At 37.8% G+C, this 17,033-nt stretch overlaps 2 protein-coding genes across 2 annotated transcripts; one reads left to right on the forward strand and one right to left on the reverse strand.

Annotated features, from left to right (window-relative positions):
- The first annotated feature begins 1,400 nt into the window (after positions 1-1,400).
- Positions 1,401-12,803, forward strand: orc2 (origin recognition complex, subunit 2). The gene is made up of 17 exons (XM_017725678.2): positions 1,401-1,583; positions 1,728-1,831; positions 3,464-3,613; positions 3,797-3,883; positions 4,302-4,394; positions 4,533-4,564; positions 5,427-5,484; positions 5,577-5,767; positions 6,712-6,810; positions 6,992-7,101; positions 7,306-7,438; positions 7,857-7,953; positions 8,676-8,822; positions 9,024-9,195; positions 10,352-10,413; positions 11,116-11,234; positions 11,877-12,803. The coding sequence occupies exons 2-17, from the start codon at positions 1,735-1,737 to the stop codon at positions 11,958-11,960; spliced, it is 1,731 nt and encodes a 576-aa protein (XP_017581167.2). The 5' UTR covers positions 1,401-1,583; positions 1,728-1,734; the 3' UTR covers positions 11,961-12,803.
- On the reverse strand, positions 12,310-16,769 carry cfap410 (cilia and flagella associated protein 410). Its single transcript, XM_017725679.2, has 7 exons — positions 16,595-16,769; positions 14,969-14,987; positions 14,820-14,866; positions 14,462-14,691; positions 14,008-14,155; positions 13,506-13,602; positions 12,310-13,265 (listed from the first exon to the last, which is right to left on the reverse strand). The coding sequence occupies exons 1-7, from the start codon at positions 16,669-16,671 to the stop codon at positions 13,116-13,118; spliced, it is 768 nt and encodes a 255-aa protein (XP_017581168.1). The 5' UTR covers positions 16,672-16,769; the 3' UTR covers positions 12,310-13,115.
- Between the last annotated feature and the right edge of the window lie 264 nt (positions 16,770-17,033).

Below are 17,033 nucleotides of genomic sequence, written 5' to 3' on the forward strand. Positions count from 1 at the left end.
AAATCAGGCTGAAGTGTGGTGTGATGGGAATTGGAGTTTTTCATGTTGTTGACAAGGTCTCTGTCTCAAATACCAGTTCCAGTGAATTACTATCTAGGGATAGGGATGGAGGACAGGATAAACAGATGGGAAATACACATATGTAACATTTTGCCTTTTTTTAAAGATATCTAACATTTTTTCTAGAGTTTACTCACTTATAAAATGGTTCACATGTCTCTTTTCCATTGTGCATTGCTGCAGATAGTTTTGCTGTGTTTAAACTCTGTTCCGTTCACCTCCAGGTCCCATTCATGAGCCACAGAGACCATAGCATATCACCTACACTTCAGGTTCATTTCACAACAAACCCCCATAAAACCAGTGTTAAACGGTGTCAAATTCATGAATGCAGGACTTTATATAGTCCAATTCTCCTGCTTGTTGCAAGCAATATGCCACTAAAGGCATTCACAAAACACTGTTGGGACAGTTTTCATCATTTCAACATTTTTGAAGAAAAAAATGTACAGTTTAACTGAGGAACCTCATCTACAACAGGCAGAAATTGCTTTCTATGGCTTCTGTGACGAAGGGTTAATGGGGTGTAACACTAAAGCAAATTTGGTATCTATCATTAGAACTTAAAAATATATATTATTTTTAACAAAAATACTTTTACCCATAACAATGCCATGTGCATCGTGCTGCAACAAAACCTCATTTCTGCAAAAAACTTTTTTTTTTTATCTATTGGTCCTTTTATCAAAACATGGTAACATATTGTAAGCAGCAGTTGGCATTCTTATCAAACTTTCAGGAAAATGTTAAAAAAACCAACAAAACTGGAGATTTTCAAGGTTTTGTTCCAATAATAAGTAATAGAGGAAACTGAACTGTAGCGGAATTCACATGAGATAATAACATCTCAGTGATTAAAGTGATGAAAGGATAGGTTTAATATATGTAGCTGTTCATTGTTCTGTGGTTATGCGATTGGGCATAATTAGTATTTCTGCATAATTTGATCACTTGTGATATCAACTGGATTTCTTTGAATGGAAGGAATTTCTCCACCTGGCAGTGGACCCGTGGTAGCCATTAACAGCAGCTAAACACCACTGACGCAGAGTAAGCAAGATGCTTGTGTTCAGAAGAAACGGATACACTGACTCTCAAACCACCTCCTGGTGTGCTCAGTGACTAGACAGCAGTCTGGCTCCACTGTGTCTGATAGCATTTACACCCATGGCGCATTCAGTGTCTGAGCGTAAACAGGCTCCTTAAGCGCGTTCTAAATCCCGCTGTACTGCGGTATGAGCTGAAACCCTAGTTAGTTGACAGCTAGTCGATTTGGGACACAGCCCTGAACGAAAGCGGTGACGTCACGCCACTTTCACACACGTGGTATGAATATTTTTCTGGTGGCGCGGAATCAGAGCTGAACCGCTGAAGTGACACCGCAGCGCTTTAAAATGCGGGACCGTTTGATATAAACGTATTATTCCAGGAAATTAGTGGCCCGTGCTGTTTGAATTTGAAGGACGTTGTGGAGAAGTGTCGCAAAATCTGTCAGTTTTGGATGAAATTCACTTTTTTTCAGGGTGAGCTCGGCCACACTGCTGCCTTCACTTTAGCAGCTTCGCTATCGCTGTGTTATGCTAACTGACGCGGCTAGACAAAGAAATCTGTGAGATTTTGTGTTTTGAAGCACCGACCGACAAATGTGGTGTTTCCCCCACTGACAGGTCTGACATGAGTCCACAGAAACTCGCCGCTGATTCAGGGGTTCTGGAGGTCCGATTCGTGGGAGATGAAGATGTGCTGGATCACATTGTTGAGAAACAAGAAGGTGTGACATCACATCTGTTCTCTGTGCTGTTGCGAAAACACGCCGCTTTAATGCGCTTATTCCTTTCCCTTCAGCGTTTTCTGTGGTTCTTTAGTGAGGAAAAGGTTCTGTATAGACCCCTTTTCAAAAGGGTTCTTCTGTTGTTACAAGCTTAACATACACACTTTAACAAGTAGTTCTTCAAAGGTTCTTTAGTAAAGAAAATGGTTCTGTACTGAACCGTGAACACGCAAAGACCCATTTTCATGCTTTAAGGATTCTCCAGATTGATGGAAAATGTGCTGTAGACGATTCTGTATAGAACCTTTTGAAAAGGGTTCTATATAGCACCCAAAATGTTTTCTATTGTTACAAGCTCGTAACAACCCTGTTGGGTGCTGTATAGAACCCTTTTCAAAAAGGTTCTATATAGAGCCATCTACAGCAAAATCTCAAGAACCCTTTCATGATGCAAAGAACCCTTTGGTTCTTTATAGAACTGTTTTCTTTACTACAGAACTACACTGGAAAAGTGTAGTAAGAAGAAAACCTTTTTGCTTCTATATAAAGCCATGCACAACATATTCTCCACCAGTCTGAAGAAACATTTCGACATGCAGAGAACCATTTAAGCGTGCAAATGGTTGTTTGAGTGTTTGATTATTTTGTGGAACCATTGTCTTTATTGAAGAACCATATTATTAAGAATATAGAAGATCTCGTTTTCATGCTACATAGAACTATTCTTAAAAAGGTTCTGTATAGAATCATATACACAACACCTTCTCCAGCAGTCTAAAGAACCATTTCACTATGCAGGGAAACATTTAGGCATCCAAAGGGTTCTTTGAGTGTTCATGGGACTGTATAGAACCATTGTGTTTAGTAAAGAACCATAGAAGAACAATATTCTTTAAAAGTGTACAAGAACTCTTTAGAACTATATAGAACTATTTTCAAAAGGTTCCTCCCTCAATCTCAGGAACCATTTCATCATGCAAATAACTGTTTTAGTATGCAAGTGTTTATATGTAGAACGTATAGTTCTAAATAGAACCATTGCCTTTACTAAGGAATGCTTGAAGACCCTTTTTTATTAAGTGTGTAGGTTATCAACTTTGAATATGGCCTCATTGGCCATTTTATAGGAAAGCAAAGCCATTTAGGTGAACATTGTAGGTTTACAGTTACTTAATGTAAAACATCCGTGGCTGCATATTTATCCTACTCCATTGAGGTCAGGCACTGATGTTGGATGATCAGTTCTGGATCACTCCAACTCATCCCACAGGTTTGATATAAAAGGTATTGGATAGAGCTCCATCTCTCCAGAGAATGCAGTTTCACTGCTTTACAGCCCAGTGCTGGGGGGCTTTATACCCCTGGTTTTAAACCAGATTGGATGGACCCCAAGACAGCCAAGATTTTTGCTCAAACATAACTTACATAGCATCCCATTCTGTGGAGATTATACAAGCTGTGAGTGTGAAGTTGAATTCCTGTGTAAGAAATGGTTGCAACTTAAAGTAGAGTTCACGAATGAGTGCAGGTGTCTGGATACTTTAGCCTGTTTCACAAGACATCTAGTTTTGGCCAGTGAGAGCAAAGGAGACTAAAGTCAATATTGCACTTTTTCCTGCGATTGTGTTTTAGGATCTAAAGCATCTAGAGGTTCAGTACAAACTCTAGTGAGCCTGAAGAGCTCTAGAAAGCTATTGGCAGACTCTGCTGAAGAAGAAGAAGAGGAGGATGGAGTTTTTAATGAGCAAAACTATGTGGAAGCCCTTGGAACTGGAGCTGAAGGTTTGACCTTTATTTTAAGGTTTGAAATTAGTTCACGAATAAAATTAATGATAAACCAACACGGCAGACGTTAAGCAATGTACTTTTAGCTTTTATTGAAGAGATCAGTTGTTGGACTTTAATTTCAGTTGTTTTCATTTTGTGGTGATTGTGGTTACTGTTTTGTAATATTCTGTTGTGCAGCTGGAGAGGAGAATGGATCGGTCACTGCAGGTGCTTCAGTGTTCACGTTTCAGACCATCAAACGCTCCAATAAAATGGCTCAGATTGGTAAGATACAAGTTTTTTTAAAATCATCTATACATAGGATTGCCTTGAGTTCCTGGATAGCCTGCATATATACAACAACTTCTGTAGAATCAGCACTGCTTCTTGAGGGATTTCTTAATTATTTCTATATTATATAGCCAGAAAAAATTGCATTCAAGTAACAAGACAAGAATTGAATTCAGTCAGATCCACTCTATTGCATTCCATAGTTAGAGCTCAAAGACGGTACATAGGATTTACCTGTCAGTGCTTTTTAAAAATTTATTTATTTAGGGCAAGGGGATAAATGTGCTTTTTTAAATTTTATACTTAATATGTATTTGTGTGAGGTTGTTCAGCCATCAGGTGAATGTGTTGAGATATTAGATACTGTAATACACTCCTCAGTAGGCCTTTCTCTCTCTCTCCCTCTCTTCAGCATCGGAGTGGGCTCGTACCCCTGGGAAAAGTGTCACCTTTAGTACACCCGGCAGTCCAGAGGAGGCACTCAGCCCTACCCGTGCAACTTGCAGTTAGTCATCATCTCATTTAATATTTTCTCTCTCTTGCTCTCTTTACTGCACTTTCTGTCTTACTTTTCTGCATAATGTGCTTGTAATATATAATAATTCTTCTGTATATTCCCCTCCATCTCTCCACCCCCCTGCAGAGCTGGCCAGTGAAAACAAAACTCCTCAGAAGGTAATCCCAAAAAATTCCACAATAAGAAAGAATACTGAACACTCCATCTACACACCTTTTTTATGTATGTGTGGGTATATATATATATATATATATATATATATATATATATATATATATATATATATATATATATATATATATGAGAGTTATTTCTGAGAGTTATTTCTGTATATATATATATATATATATATATATATATATATATATATATATGTATATGTGTATATATATATATATATATATATATATATATATGGGAGTTATTTCTGTTATCAGAACCAGAGGGAAATTGCAGTTATAACAGTTGCAACCATTTATGTCAAAGAATAAACACTTTAATAATTTAAAACAAAAAAGAGAAATTTGCAATATGTAAAATATTACAAATATGAATAAAAGTTAAAAAGGAAAATGAACATATTGTTTATTTAAAGGGCCAATATCCTGGGTTCTTTTATTTCTTGTAAGCTTTGTGAAGGTTTGCTTTTATGTCATAATTCATGTTTCCTTAACCATTTTCCAACCTCTCATTACCTCTCATAATTAAACTGGCTGTTTTTGCAACTGTGCCCTTAAGCCTGATATATGTAAATGAGCTCTGTTCTGATTGGCTGCCCTGTATTGTGCCTCATTCACAAAGCAGTTAGTGTTCCTCATAACTTTAGTGTAATTAGGCAGAGGTAAACTGCTGAAGGCTGAATGAGTGAATACATGTAAATAATACGGTTTGTGTGACATCACTAACAGTAAATTACTGTTTTTGCAGCCTGTTTTCCATTTATTTTATCAATTTTCATATATTATTTGTGTTTTTTTTTTTTTTTTTTAACTTCTTTACTGATTATTTATTTTTCCCCAGGGGAAGAAAGTGCAGTTTGTCTCTACAACTCCTCACAGATTGAGAAAGAGGATATCAGGTTTGGTTAAATTAAACTCATGTCAGTTAATGGTGGTAGATGCTCTTCTTGTTTTGATAAAAGGTGATCACTTTGTTTGTTTGTTTTTTCAGCTCCAAACCTGAAGTCAGACAGTGACAGTGATTTCTCCCCCTCAAACTCCGAGGAGGAGGCGGAGGAGGAGGAAGATGATGATGAAAAGGGGGCAAAAGCTGAAGCTCATCCGAAAACGCCCAGTAAGACGTCAGCAGATGCCGCTGCTCTTTACAAGACACCGGCCAAGAAGAGCAAGAAAGCGCCTGAGGTGGGATTCTTGCTGTCTGTGTTACAGCCATCTGTGACTTTATCTTCCAGGATAAACATGCTGTCTAGCTGGTTCCCCACTCACTTCACGTATTCATCAACTAAACAAAAGTTTGAAAAAAAGTTGGTGCTGCAAACTTATCTCTGACCATTTAAGAGGTCTGCATGGGCATGACACTGAAGTCCAACCCCAAACTGTAACTGTGACATTGAGGCCTGATTGGTACTGGTGCTAAATTTGAAAAAGAAAAAAAAGCCTGATCTGAATCCACTTGCACACACTAAAAAAGACGGATTATTGTAGACACAATTTTAAAGAGATTTGCTTTGTTACTTAACTCTTGAGTGGATCAATAGAAAATGAGAAAAAAAACTCTATAAACTTATCCAGCAACTGAGCTTTTGCTTTACCTTATACTGACTTAATTGGTATAAGAAAGTACACTGCTCACATTACTAACATTTGTTTTTGGCTAGTAGCTGCTGTGGAAAGGCTGCATCTGTGGTAAATGTAACATGGTAGAGACAACATGCCAGCCCTTGTGCTGTCATAGCTCAAAACACTAGTGCAACAGTAGAGCTTTCTATCTGATGCAGCAACCAGGTCATGATATTTCCACAATTAAGATGTCCCTGAGTCAATTGTTGCACACACACTAAACTATACTGGAGAGAGAGAAAATGAGATGCATGAAATTGTGTTCAATCAAATGCAAGCATACCTACTATTGAGAATAACCACTCATTAGAAAACAATCCCAAACTTAGTGTACATGAAATATTGGCCCTAACTTTGCCTGAAACCTGATATTTTGTCTGGTCCTATTGGTCTTGGGACAGGTGGCAGATCTTTAAAATACTTAAGGCAAAAGTTAGATTCAAAGAATTTAATCCATGTAGTATAAGAATGTATGTGTGCATTTATGTAAACATTTCTCCTTTCAGTCCAACCTGGTGGAGGAATACTTTGAAGCACACAGCAGCTCGAAGGTTCTGACGTCAGACCGGACTCTCCAGAAGCTCCAGACTCCAAAACTGGATCGGGTAAGTGCTGTTCCACTGTCTGCAGTTAACACACCTAGAAGTATTCAACAAAGTAATATTTCTCAGTTAGCTAGATCATGTAAGCTCAGGCTTAAAGTGAAGTTCATCCAGTAGGAGGAGGATCAATTACTGTTAGACTTATTTATTTGTATCTGATAAAATTTTGCATGTTGTGTTGCAGGAAACACTGCTCAGATTGCTGGGTGGGAAGCCCTCTTGTTACATAGATGAGATCAATGAGCTTAACAAAAAGCACGAGAAGAATTTCAGCAAGTGGATGCTGCAGTTACAGTTGAGTTGTGTGTCAGATGTGTGCGCAGTGCATTTCTGAATGTGTTTTATATGGTTTTGATGGTTAAATGATCTTCATGAAATTTTAAAATATCACCACTATTGATGTTTTAGAAGCTTTTCCAAAGTAACTGGTGACCCCTACTAGATGTATTGCATTTGAATTGTATTAATTTTTACAGTTTTCTGCATACATTTCCTCAGCATGGGATTCAACATACTTCTCTATGGTCTGGGTTCCAAGAAGTTTTTACTGGAGAAGTTCCGCACCACCATCTTGTCAGACTCTGTCCACATGGTGGTCAATGGCTTTTTTCCAAGCATTACTCTCAAATCGGTCAGTTTCATCTCCTTTTACAAATCTCTGTTTTGAGATAGGTTACGCACAGCTTTAGATTTCTGTTTCATTATATTATTAATGTTTAATTTACTGAAATATCCTAAAGTATGAAAGCCATTTCTTTATAACTGCACTTTTTAAGATTGATTTGTATTGTTTTAGTATGTTTCTATCACATTGCTTCTAGTATAGCTGTAACATTTATCTTACAATGTTGTTTTAGTTGTATATAAATTCATAAATCAGCTTGTAGATTGTTGTAGCACTTTATAATTGATCTTCCATCAGAGTTTTAGGAAACACTGTCACCTTGTTCAGAAATTCCTTTTTTCCTTATGCGTCTAGAGCAGAGACATTATCAGTTTGCTACTCTGATATTTCTCAGTGTTGGTTTATGTCTTTCATTTTTTGGCAGATTTTAAACGCAATCACTGGTGAGATGCTGGAGCATGAAGGGACTTTTCGTACCCCTATGGACCAAATAGACTTCATTGTGAAAACCCTTAAAAAAGGTACTGTTTAAATATTCGTCATTGTAAAAGAACGTAATATACACATCTGTGCAAATGTCAGACAACAAACTTCATTTATTCATTCATTCATTCTCACGATCCAATATTCAGTAATGTTAAGTAATAAAACTTGTTCTGAGAACACCAGCAGCTTGTTATTTGCAGTTTACAAATTGTTTGATTTCAAATCCTTTCAGACTCCCATCATTGTCTTCTCACAGTAGAAAGATGACCAGAAACACCTGCAGATTTTTTCAAATCTGAACAAAGAGTACAGCTTGTTTTTCTCCTCCCTCTGAAAAATGAAAGCTTTAAGCATTGTTTATCTGATGGGGAGAGTTTTGGTGGTCCACCAGGTTGTGCATGGCTGTATAAATGCAGTCTTTTCCTTTTTTGACAGTTTTGGAAATTCCCTGTTTTTTGCCTATTTTTCTTTGACTTCCCTCTCTTTATTCAGTTGTCAGATCTAATCTCCCCAAAAATGTCTCCTGACATTTGCTTGGGAAATGTCTCCTATGCTTTGCTTGGGAAATGTAATAAATTAATGGTGGTCTCTGACTTTTGCATAGTACTGTATATTTTTAGATGATAAGGGCAAACATCAGTGCTGAATGTTATTTGGTCTGTTTCCTGTGTGTGGCAGACAGAAGCCTTAATACAGAATTTTGATGCTGCTGCCTGATAATGTAGCAGTCACATTAATAATTTTGTCTTCTCACCAGATCCAGACAACCACATCTATCTTATCATCCACAATATTGATGGCCCCATGTTGCGGGGTGAGAAGAACCAGCAGGCCCTAGGACAGCTGGCCTCCATTCCCAACATGCACCTGCTCGCCTCCATAGATCACATCAACGCCCCTCTTGGTGTGTTTTCACACTTTAACGCTACTTTTTTCCCCATCAGATTGCACAAATGTCATCCTTTCATATCTGGTCACACTTGATTTGATTTTTAGGCATCTGTTTTTGTGATTTAACTTCTTAATACAAGGCAAAACTACTTTGACAGGTACTAGTGATGTATTTGAGTGTTCCATTGTTTGTTGTTTGTGGTGGGTGTTTTAGTGTGGGACCACACGAAGATGAGCTGGTTTAACTGGCTGTGGTATGAGACTACTTCGTTCCTGCCGTATACAGAGGAGACCTCGTATGAGAACTCGCTGCTGGTGCAGCAGACGGGCGCACTGGCTCTCAGCTCACTCACACATGTCCTGCGCAGTCTTACACCAAATGCCAGGTACAGCACCACACCTGTCAAGTGGATCACCTCACACATACACATTCATATTTACCATCAAATTGTTTTATTGCTGTTAAGTTGTGTACGATTTTTTGTTTGTATTCAGGCCATGCAGTTGCATGCAAAAGTTGAAAAAACTTTTGAACAGGCCACACACACACACACACACACACACACACACACACACACACTCCATAGAGAATGTGTAACTTATTCTTTACTTAGAATATCAGCTTTTCAATACAACATGTAACTTGACAAGGGGTGAAAAAACGTTTTCAGTTGCTGGAGTAATACATCTGAAATTTCAGAAAGGAGTACACAAAGCTGTCCTGTATGCATTTACATGACATGCATAACATCCTGATCTCTTATAGCATTAAAACGAGATCAGAGAGTAGATTAGTCTCCTTTCTGTTCTGTGCTGCTTATACAGCCATGAAATCCCAATAAAGGGATTTACTAACATTTTGTGATTTACTGTGTTTTCTCTGTGGTCATTTTCAAAATAGGCACTACTTTATAGCAAGGGACAGCTGCTGCTATATCAGTGCATATGCATATATAGGAGTTTCTCCATCAAAGCATAAAATCCTTGGAGGTTATTGGAATGAACAGCACACTCTGATTTACCAAGATTGATAGTAAATACTGACTGCATGCTGTTTACACCTGAGATAACTTTGACTTTTTTTGGACCTCTTCTGGCTTTTTCTTGCTTTAATGTGAGGTTACACTCACCACAAACTCAATCATAGTTACCAATGATCAGGATGCATTCTGTGATATTGCGCATTTAGAATCTTTTTTTTTTTCATTATTCTGATCTAGAAAGGAAGAGGCATATCCTGATCTCACCCACTGTACTCGTCTGTGATTATAAGGACATGTAGCATTTAACTGATATCTCCATAATCTCAGTATACACAGCAGTACCGTTCTTACTTATTTTCAGTGATCTGTGTCCCAACTAGTGGCATTTAGAATTGTAATGCTGAGACTACATTTACAAAAAATGGTAGGGACCAAAATGGGCCTTTTGAAGTGTCTCATTGATCGATGCAGTGTTCTAGTGATCTTTGAATTGGAAAAGTGGTGGTCTCAATATTTGCACCCCAAATTCTGTTGGTGATATTGTGCTGTGTGTCCACAGAGGGATCTTCAGACTGCTTGCTGAGTTTCAGCTGGAGAACAAAGACAACCCTTCGTATACAGGTAAGACTAGGATACCGACAGAATCACTTCATTATTTTAGAGTACCAAAAAAATGTAGTCATTCAAACCAAATTTTAATGTCAGTATGTTTGTGTTCAATCTAAGTAGTCAGTCCAATAAACATGCTTTTATACAAAATCTCTACTGCTGATTGGGTGTCAAAATTACATTCCATATGCACATTATTAGCATCAGTGCTTCTTTATTTGTCTGTAGTCCTTCACAAACCGTAAATACAACCATGTCTGATTTGTAATTGAAAAGAAGGTAAATAAAAAGTACCCTTTTGGGATTGTAAAATCAGGAACAACACCCAGTAATGATATTGGAATCATATCGTATTGACAGAAAAACAGACAGAAATTTATATTTGACAATTACAAACCTATGTTTGATGTCCTCTGGAAGAGCAGAAGATTTGGGAATGCTGGACTACTGTGCTAAAATATGAGGACATTATTCATTCTACTGCATTTGTAACACTGCATAAGTAAATGTTGTATTTCTCTGTAATGCTAATTCAAGCAAATTGATTCACTACTCAGCCCTAGGTAAAACCAGTCAGGATGCCCTTCATATGCTCTTTTTGTTGGAAATTTTAAGCTCATGTTTTGGACCAAACAGTTCTATTATCTCTTTGATTCTGTTATAAATTATAGGTTTGTTTGCTATCCAAACATCTGTCTTGTGATTTGCACTCAGGTCTGTCTTTTCAAGACTTTTACCAGCGCTGTCGCGAAGCGTTCCTGGTTAACAGTGACATCACGCTGAGAACTCAGCTCACAGAGTTCAGAGACCACAAGCTCATTCGCACCAAGAAGGTGAATCACACAAACAGTTCACTGACTGGAATGGAATCAGCATGGAATACATGCCAATAACCCACTTTACTGAAAGCAGTGTTGTTTTTGTCCTAGACTGCAGTTCCGCAGATATGTCTGTAGTTGCTTGCTGGTTTAATGTAAAATATTTTCTTTGGCTATGTGTTACACAGGGAGGAAATATATAGGCCAAAAAAAGACATGACATGAGCTGATGGCTCATCAGAAGACACAGCTTCTGTTACTAATCTAATACAAAAGTGTTATCAGTGGGGGGGAACAAAAAGAAAGCCTACAACCCAGTGTTTTTCTCAGCCTTTAAACTTTTTTGGGGGGTTGTCCATTTCCTTACCAGCAATTAACCAATTATCCGTTCATTAACCTTTATAGACACTTGACTATGAAATGTAGTGGGAGAGTGCATCCCTTGTTTGGACTGATAGTGGTACAGTTAGAAACTATAGCTCATCTTTTTCCTTTGCTCAACCTAAACAGCGACATTGTAAAGCAACAATGTGATGTATGATAGGTGTTTCTGATTAAACAGCGAATAAGTATAGGTAGGTGTACCCAATTAGCAACGAAATGTATACAAATGCCACTTCTTCAAGATGTCTTTTTTTCCCCCTTTCCTCTCTGCAGGGGGCTGATGGAGTAGAGTACCTTCTCATCCCTGTGGATGCTGGAACTCTCACAGACTTCCTAGAGAAGGAGGATGTCGAGTGAGCAGGGTTGAGTCAGAAGAATCCTGTTTCAGTGTCTGCCTTTCTTTCATCAATGTTGACTGTACCTGTTTGGAAAACTCTGGATAGACAGTAGTAATCTGGCATACACTGCCCTACTGCCCAGTTTGGTCAGAATGAGATTCAGTAGAACAGACTCAGAATGTGACTTCTAAGGATTCTATTTCTGTTGTCAGGAACAGGAACCATCTGATTGGAATGATGTCGAACTTTCAAGTACTGGATATTGCTGTCCATAGCACTTGTACTGTCGCCTTTTGCGGGTTAATAATTTATATTGTTTTGTATACAGTGCTCTCTTTATGTACTGCCATGTACAGAGGTGTAATAAATAAGGTGCACTGCAATTTATTCACATAAAAAAAATACAAATATTAAAGACTCAAACAATTTGCATATACACATTGGTGGAACATTTTCATTAAAGCAAAATAATACAAGCAAACATTTTTGTGATTTGGTAACAACTGGATGCAAGACAAACCCTAATGAAACACAGTTAGCACTTGCAGCCCTGTTCAAAAGTTTGGAATCACTTGCTATACTATTTATGTTGTGTCATTTTTTTCAGCTTCCTACATGTTGTTTCAAACTAACAGACTTTTAACATCGTTTTAAGTACGCATCTACCACATTTGTTACTGTATTGCTCAAAACATTGATTCCAAACTTTTGAACAGTAATGTACATGTCTATACATGAGACCTTTGTCTCCAGAATAATTCAGTCTCTGCTGAAGGCAACAGTGTAAGATGCAGTTGTGAAACAATATTAACACAGTCACAGTATGCACTGCTCATGAATAGTAAAAAGCTGCTGCACTTTGTTGGTGCTTCATTGAACTTTTACATTTACATTTATGGCTGAGCTGGGATGCTTGAGGCTGACCTACAATACTCTCAGAGTAGTAAAGCTGATCTGGGATCAGTTTACACCTGGCTATAGCACTGTCTAGGATTACATGGACGTTGAGGCATTGGGTCAGTGATTTTAATCTTGGACACCTGATAATATGGGCTGATGTCTGTAAACATCTTTACCTGGATTTCAAAAATCAGAAGAATCTGTAGCCCTAGATTATTACATCATTGCTGGTTAAGCTGTGTACAATGGTAGTCGCCGAGTATTTTTGGCAGCATTAGTTCTGGGTGATCAGAGCTTTCTCCTTCTCTTTCTCCTTCTGTCGACTGCGTGCTCTGAGCTTGTTTTCTGTGGCACTCTGAACAATTTTCAGCTCCTCAACGTCCAGATCCTTTAGCAGTAACAGGACAGCCTCCAGAGAGTGGCTCTACAGAGAGATAACGTTATTAGAAACATTAAACACTAAATTGACCGTTACTGACCCTATTTAAGGTAGTTTCCTAGACAGTACATGCATCATTAATGACCACAGAGTGAGTCAGTAGATCCTAACGTAAATTCAGGCAGTAAAAAATGATCATATACAGAACAATGAACCTAATATTCATTGCTTAGTTTTAGGAAATGTCATGTAATGTAAATATGAGAATGTAAAATGTGAACTGACCTTTTTCTTCGGACTAGCCCCTGGTTCTCGTGGGGAAGAAAATGATGGGAATTTATCTCTAGGTATTGGCTTCATCCCAAGCTGTGCACGAATTTTACTGAGGAACCAAACAAAACATGTCACTTCTGACAGTCTCTATAGTCTGTACTACAAGCATGTTAGTAGACTGGACTTGTTTTCCAAATCAAGCCTAACAGAACTTTCAGTGTAAAATTACCACTGAACTTTGCACAACGCTAATTGGAGGCTACAGGATTCCATTACTTGTTAGCTATATTAGGATACCTATTTCCAGTGCAAAACGAAAGAAGCAAACTTCTGACAACCAACATGTTTTGACTGATGGGGTAATTGGAAAAATTTGTAAATAGATTTTTGCTAAGCTGTTCCTTTAAGCTTGTAAGTAGGTTCATTATTTTCCGGAAGTGTGCTCATCCTTGACCTAAAGCAATTTGTTTTGAATTATGTGAATATGGACACTGAACAATGGTTAAAAACTCACTTGGTTTCTTCCATACTGTAATTAAGAGGGTCATTCTCAGAGTCTGCCTCTGCAAGGCCATTGGTGGAAATGGCTGAAATGGGACCTGGAGGAGTGACAATTTCCTCTCCTTGCTCCAAAGCAAGTGCAAGTTCTTCCTCTGTCACAACTGAAAAATGGTACACGTGTTATTAAAGGAACAGTTTGAATCTACAAGCCAAAGAAAAATTTGAGCTACTGTAAAGTAAGAGCTACTGGTAGGCTAATTTCTACCTGTGATGCTGTTATCTTTCTGTTGTTACTAGCCATGCCAGCAGAAGACTTTCAGCATAAAATTTTAATCTTTAAATGGTTACTAATAATGCTCGCAGAGAATACTGGCATAAATAATATAAATTCTTGCAGCAATAAAATTGTTGATACTCCTGGGTCTAATTCAGTAATACTAAAGCTTCAGCTTTGACATCTTACTCACCCTGGTTGTCCAGTTTGTGTAGGCCAGGCAGGTTTCTCAGCACGGTTAGGCGGTACTTAACCGGGTCTGGCTCGCAGCATGGATTCTCTGCCAGCCATAGAACCTTAAGGCAGGCAAGATTTTTAAGGTGGCCCAGCTCTGAGAGATTCTGAACGTCATTTCGCCTCAAGTAGAGCTCTGTCAGATTCTGACAGTTGGAGATGTGTTCCAGAGAGGATATTTTATTGGCACTGAAAACCAGAAATGTGTATAAAAAAAGAATAATGTTGGTTATAAACAAGGAACTCAACAAACGTAACCAATCTGACCATCAACTACTATTCATATATTAGAATCAAAGACAGTAAAGCCAACCTACCTTAATGTTAAGACTTCAATATTGGGTATTTCTGAGAATATTGAGATCTGAAAACATATAAACACAAAGTGTTATGAAAATAATAAACATGGTATTTGAGAAAAGGCCTGAAACATGCAACATAAACATTGGATAGAAACAATACTTACGTCTGTCAGGTTGCAGCCCCTACAACATATAAATAATTACGTTGAGTATGTTGGCAGACTGAGTGTTTGTGTTTAGTAAATGATGACATGTTGCCTAAAATCTAATTTATCTTCAGTAAAGCTACAAAGACAGTTTTAGCTGACTGGCTGGGAAGTTTGTAATAGCTGAAGATATACACAGTAATACAGTATACAGGACAACATACACTATGTTAGCCAAGTCAGTGTGATTTTATTCATAGGAAGGGTAGAGTTAGTAACAGCTAAATTCCATGTCCTGAGAAAAGCACACATACTTAGCTTGGATGCAAATGCCACTCACTTGAAAGTTACACAATACAGCAAGTGTAGGCTGACGCCAATGTCAGACATTTTTCATGTACACATATGTGGATGCTGATACATAAACATTAATAAAACATAGAAACAAATCCAAAAAAAGACTAAATCCACCAGAATTGGCCTTACAGAGAAATATAACCTTCATATAGGGTTAACCTATAACCCATCACATAGGGATACAGATGCAGTAAAATTAATATACTACAGACATTTGCAATAGTTCAGCATCGCCTAAACGTTCTGCTCTTCTTTTCAGAGCACAAGATATACGTCATCGAGTATTGGTTTGAGATGTCAGTCAGCTAAACAGCTGATCATTTTTGAACAATATACCGGTACTGAGTCAGACAACATTGTACATCCCTACATTATCCATAGTTCTACTAGCTACGATGTGATTTTATTAATCCAGTGTATAAATATTATAAAGTATGGCTGGGTGATTAATCAAGATTTATTTTTAATTACGATTTGGCTTGAAGCGATTTTGAAAACAAGATAATCAAGACAAAGCAATTAATGTGTTGCATTGTTTTGAAATGATGCTCTCGTTTTGTCTTGTGTTACAAGTCCAGCACACCCCTTTCCTTTATAGTGGGTTGCTTTCACCCCTCTCTAAAATCCCAAACTCATCACATTTTTTTTTTTTTTACTAGTTTTATTTGTCCATCCAGCCATCCATTTTCTAAGCCGCTTCTCCGTCAGGGTCACGGGGGGGATGCTGGAGCCTATCCCAGCAGTCTTCGGGCGGAAGGCAGTATACACCCTGGACAGGTCGCCAGTCCATCGCAGGGCTAGTTTTATTTGTTTTCAGCTAAATTATATTTCACAGAAATACATTGTTATAGTTTTTTTAAAAGCTCAATAAATCTCAATACTGACCAAAATAATCGATTTTTGCCATAATCGAGCAACCCTTTCATTAAGTCAAAATTTTATTTGGTGAGACTTTGTTCTTTGAGATCCATGTTGAAACTTGACAATAATAACATAATAAGGGTTTATATTCAACCATAGCTTAATATACCTTTACAACCAATTTGATTTTGTTGTTGATCTGGAAGTTAAAAGTTAAAAATAAAACTGCTGGTTGGATATATCGACTAAAAAGACGGTTTATTCAATAAGTGAATCCTAACAGTTGGAAAAATCGAACTGCCAAAATATCGAACCGTCCCCAAACAAACCGTGTCGTAAAGAAGCTTTAGGGTTTCAGGCCGTTACTAAGACACCAGTCATGTTTGCTAACATGTTAGCGAGCAGCTAAACACATGCACAACGTACCAGCAATTGAGTTTTTTTACGCTGTCGAGGTCCGACGCTTTGGCCCGAGCGAGAACAAGTTTCCGAGTTAATTTCATTGTAAATTTGTACTTTATTTTACTTCATTGGCTCAAAACTGTCCAAGAAACTGCACATAAGCTGACCTGCCATCGCATCATTTAGCCTCACTGACAAGCTGAGAATGCGCATGCGCGGCCAGTCACCTCCAGACACACCCGCTAGATGGCGACAATGCATCGCTTGTACTATTCGGTGCAGAAACATTTTTATGTTCTTTAGATTCTGCATGACTTTATAATAAATATAGTAATAATAATAACAATAATCATAATAACAGAAATAATTTAAATAATAAATAAATAAATAACAGCCTCTTCTTAATATCACTGTTTTCTATGGGCGAGAAGGCTCTACAGAGGAGCTTCTCATTATGAAGAGG

The sequence above is a fragment of the Pygocentrus nattereri genome, chromosome 15 (assembly GCF_015220715.1).
Source record: "Pygocentrus nattereri isolate fPygNat1 chromosome 15, fPygNat1.pri, whole genome shotgun sequence".
In the NCBI taxonomy this organism is placed as follows: domain Eukaryota; kingdom Metazoa; phylum Chordata; class Actinopteri; order Characiformes; family Serrasalmidae; genus Pygocentrus; species Pygocentrus nattereri.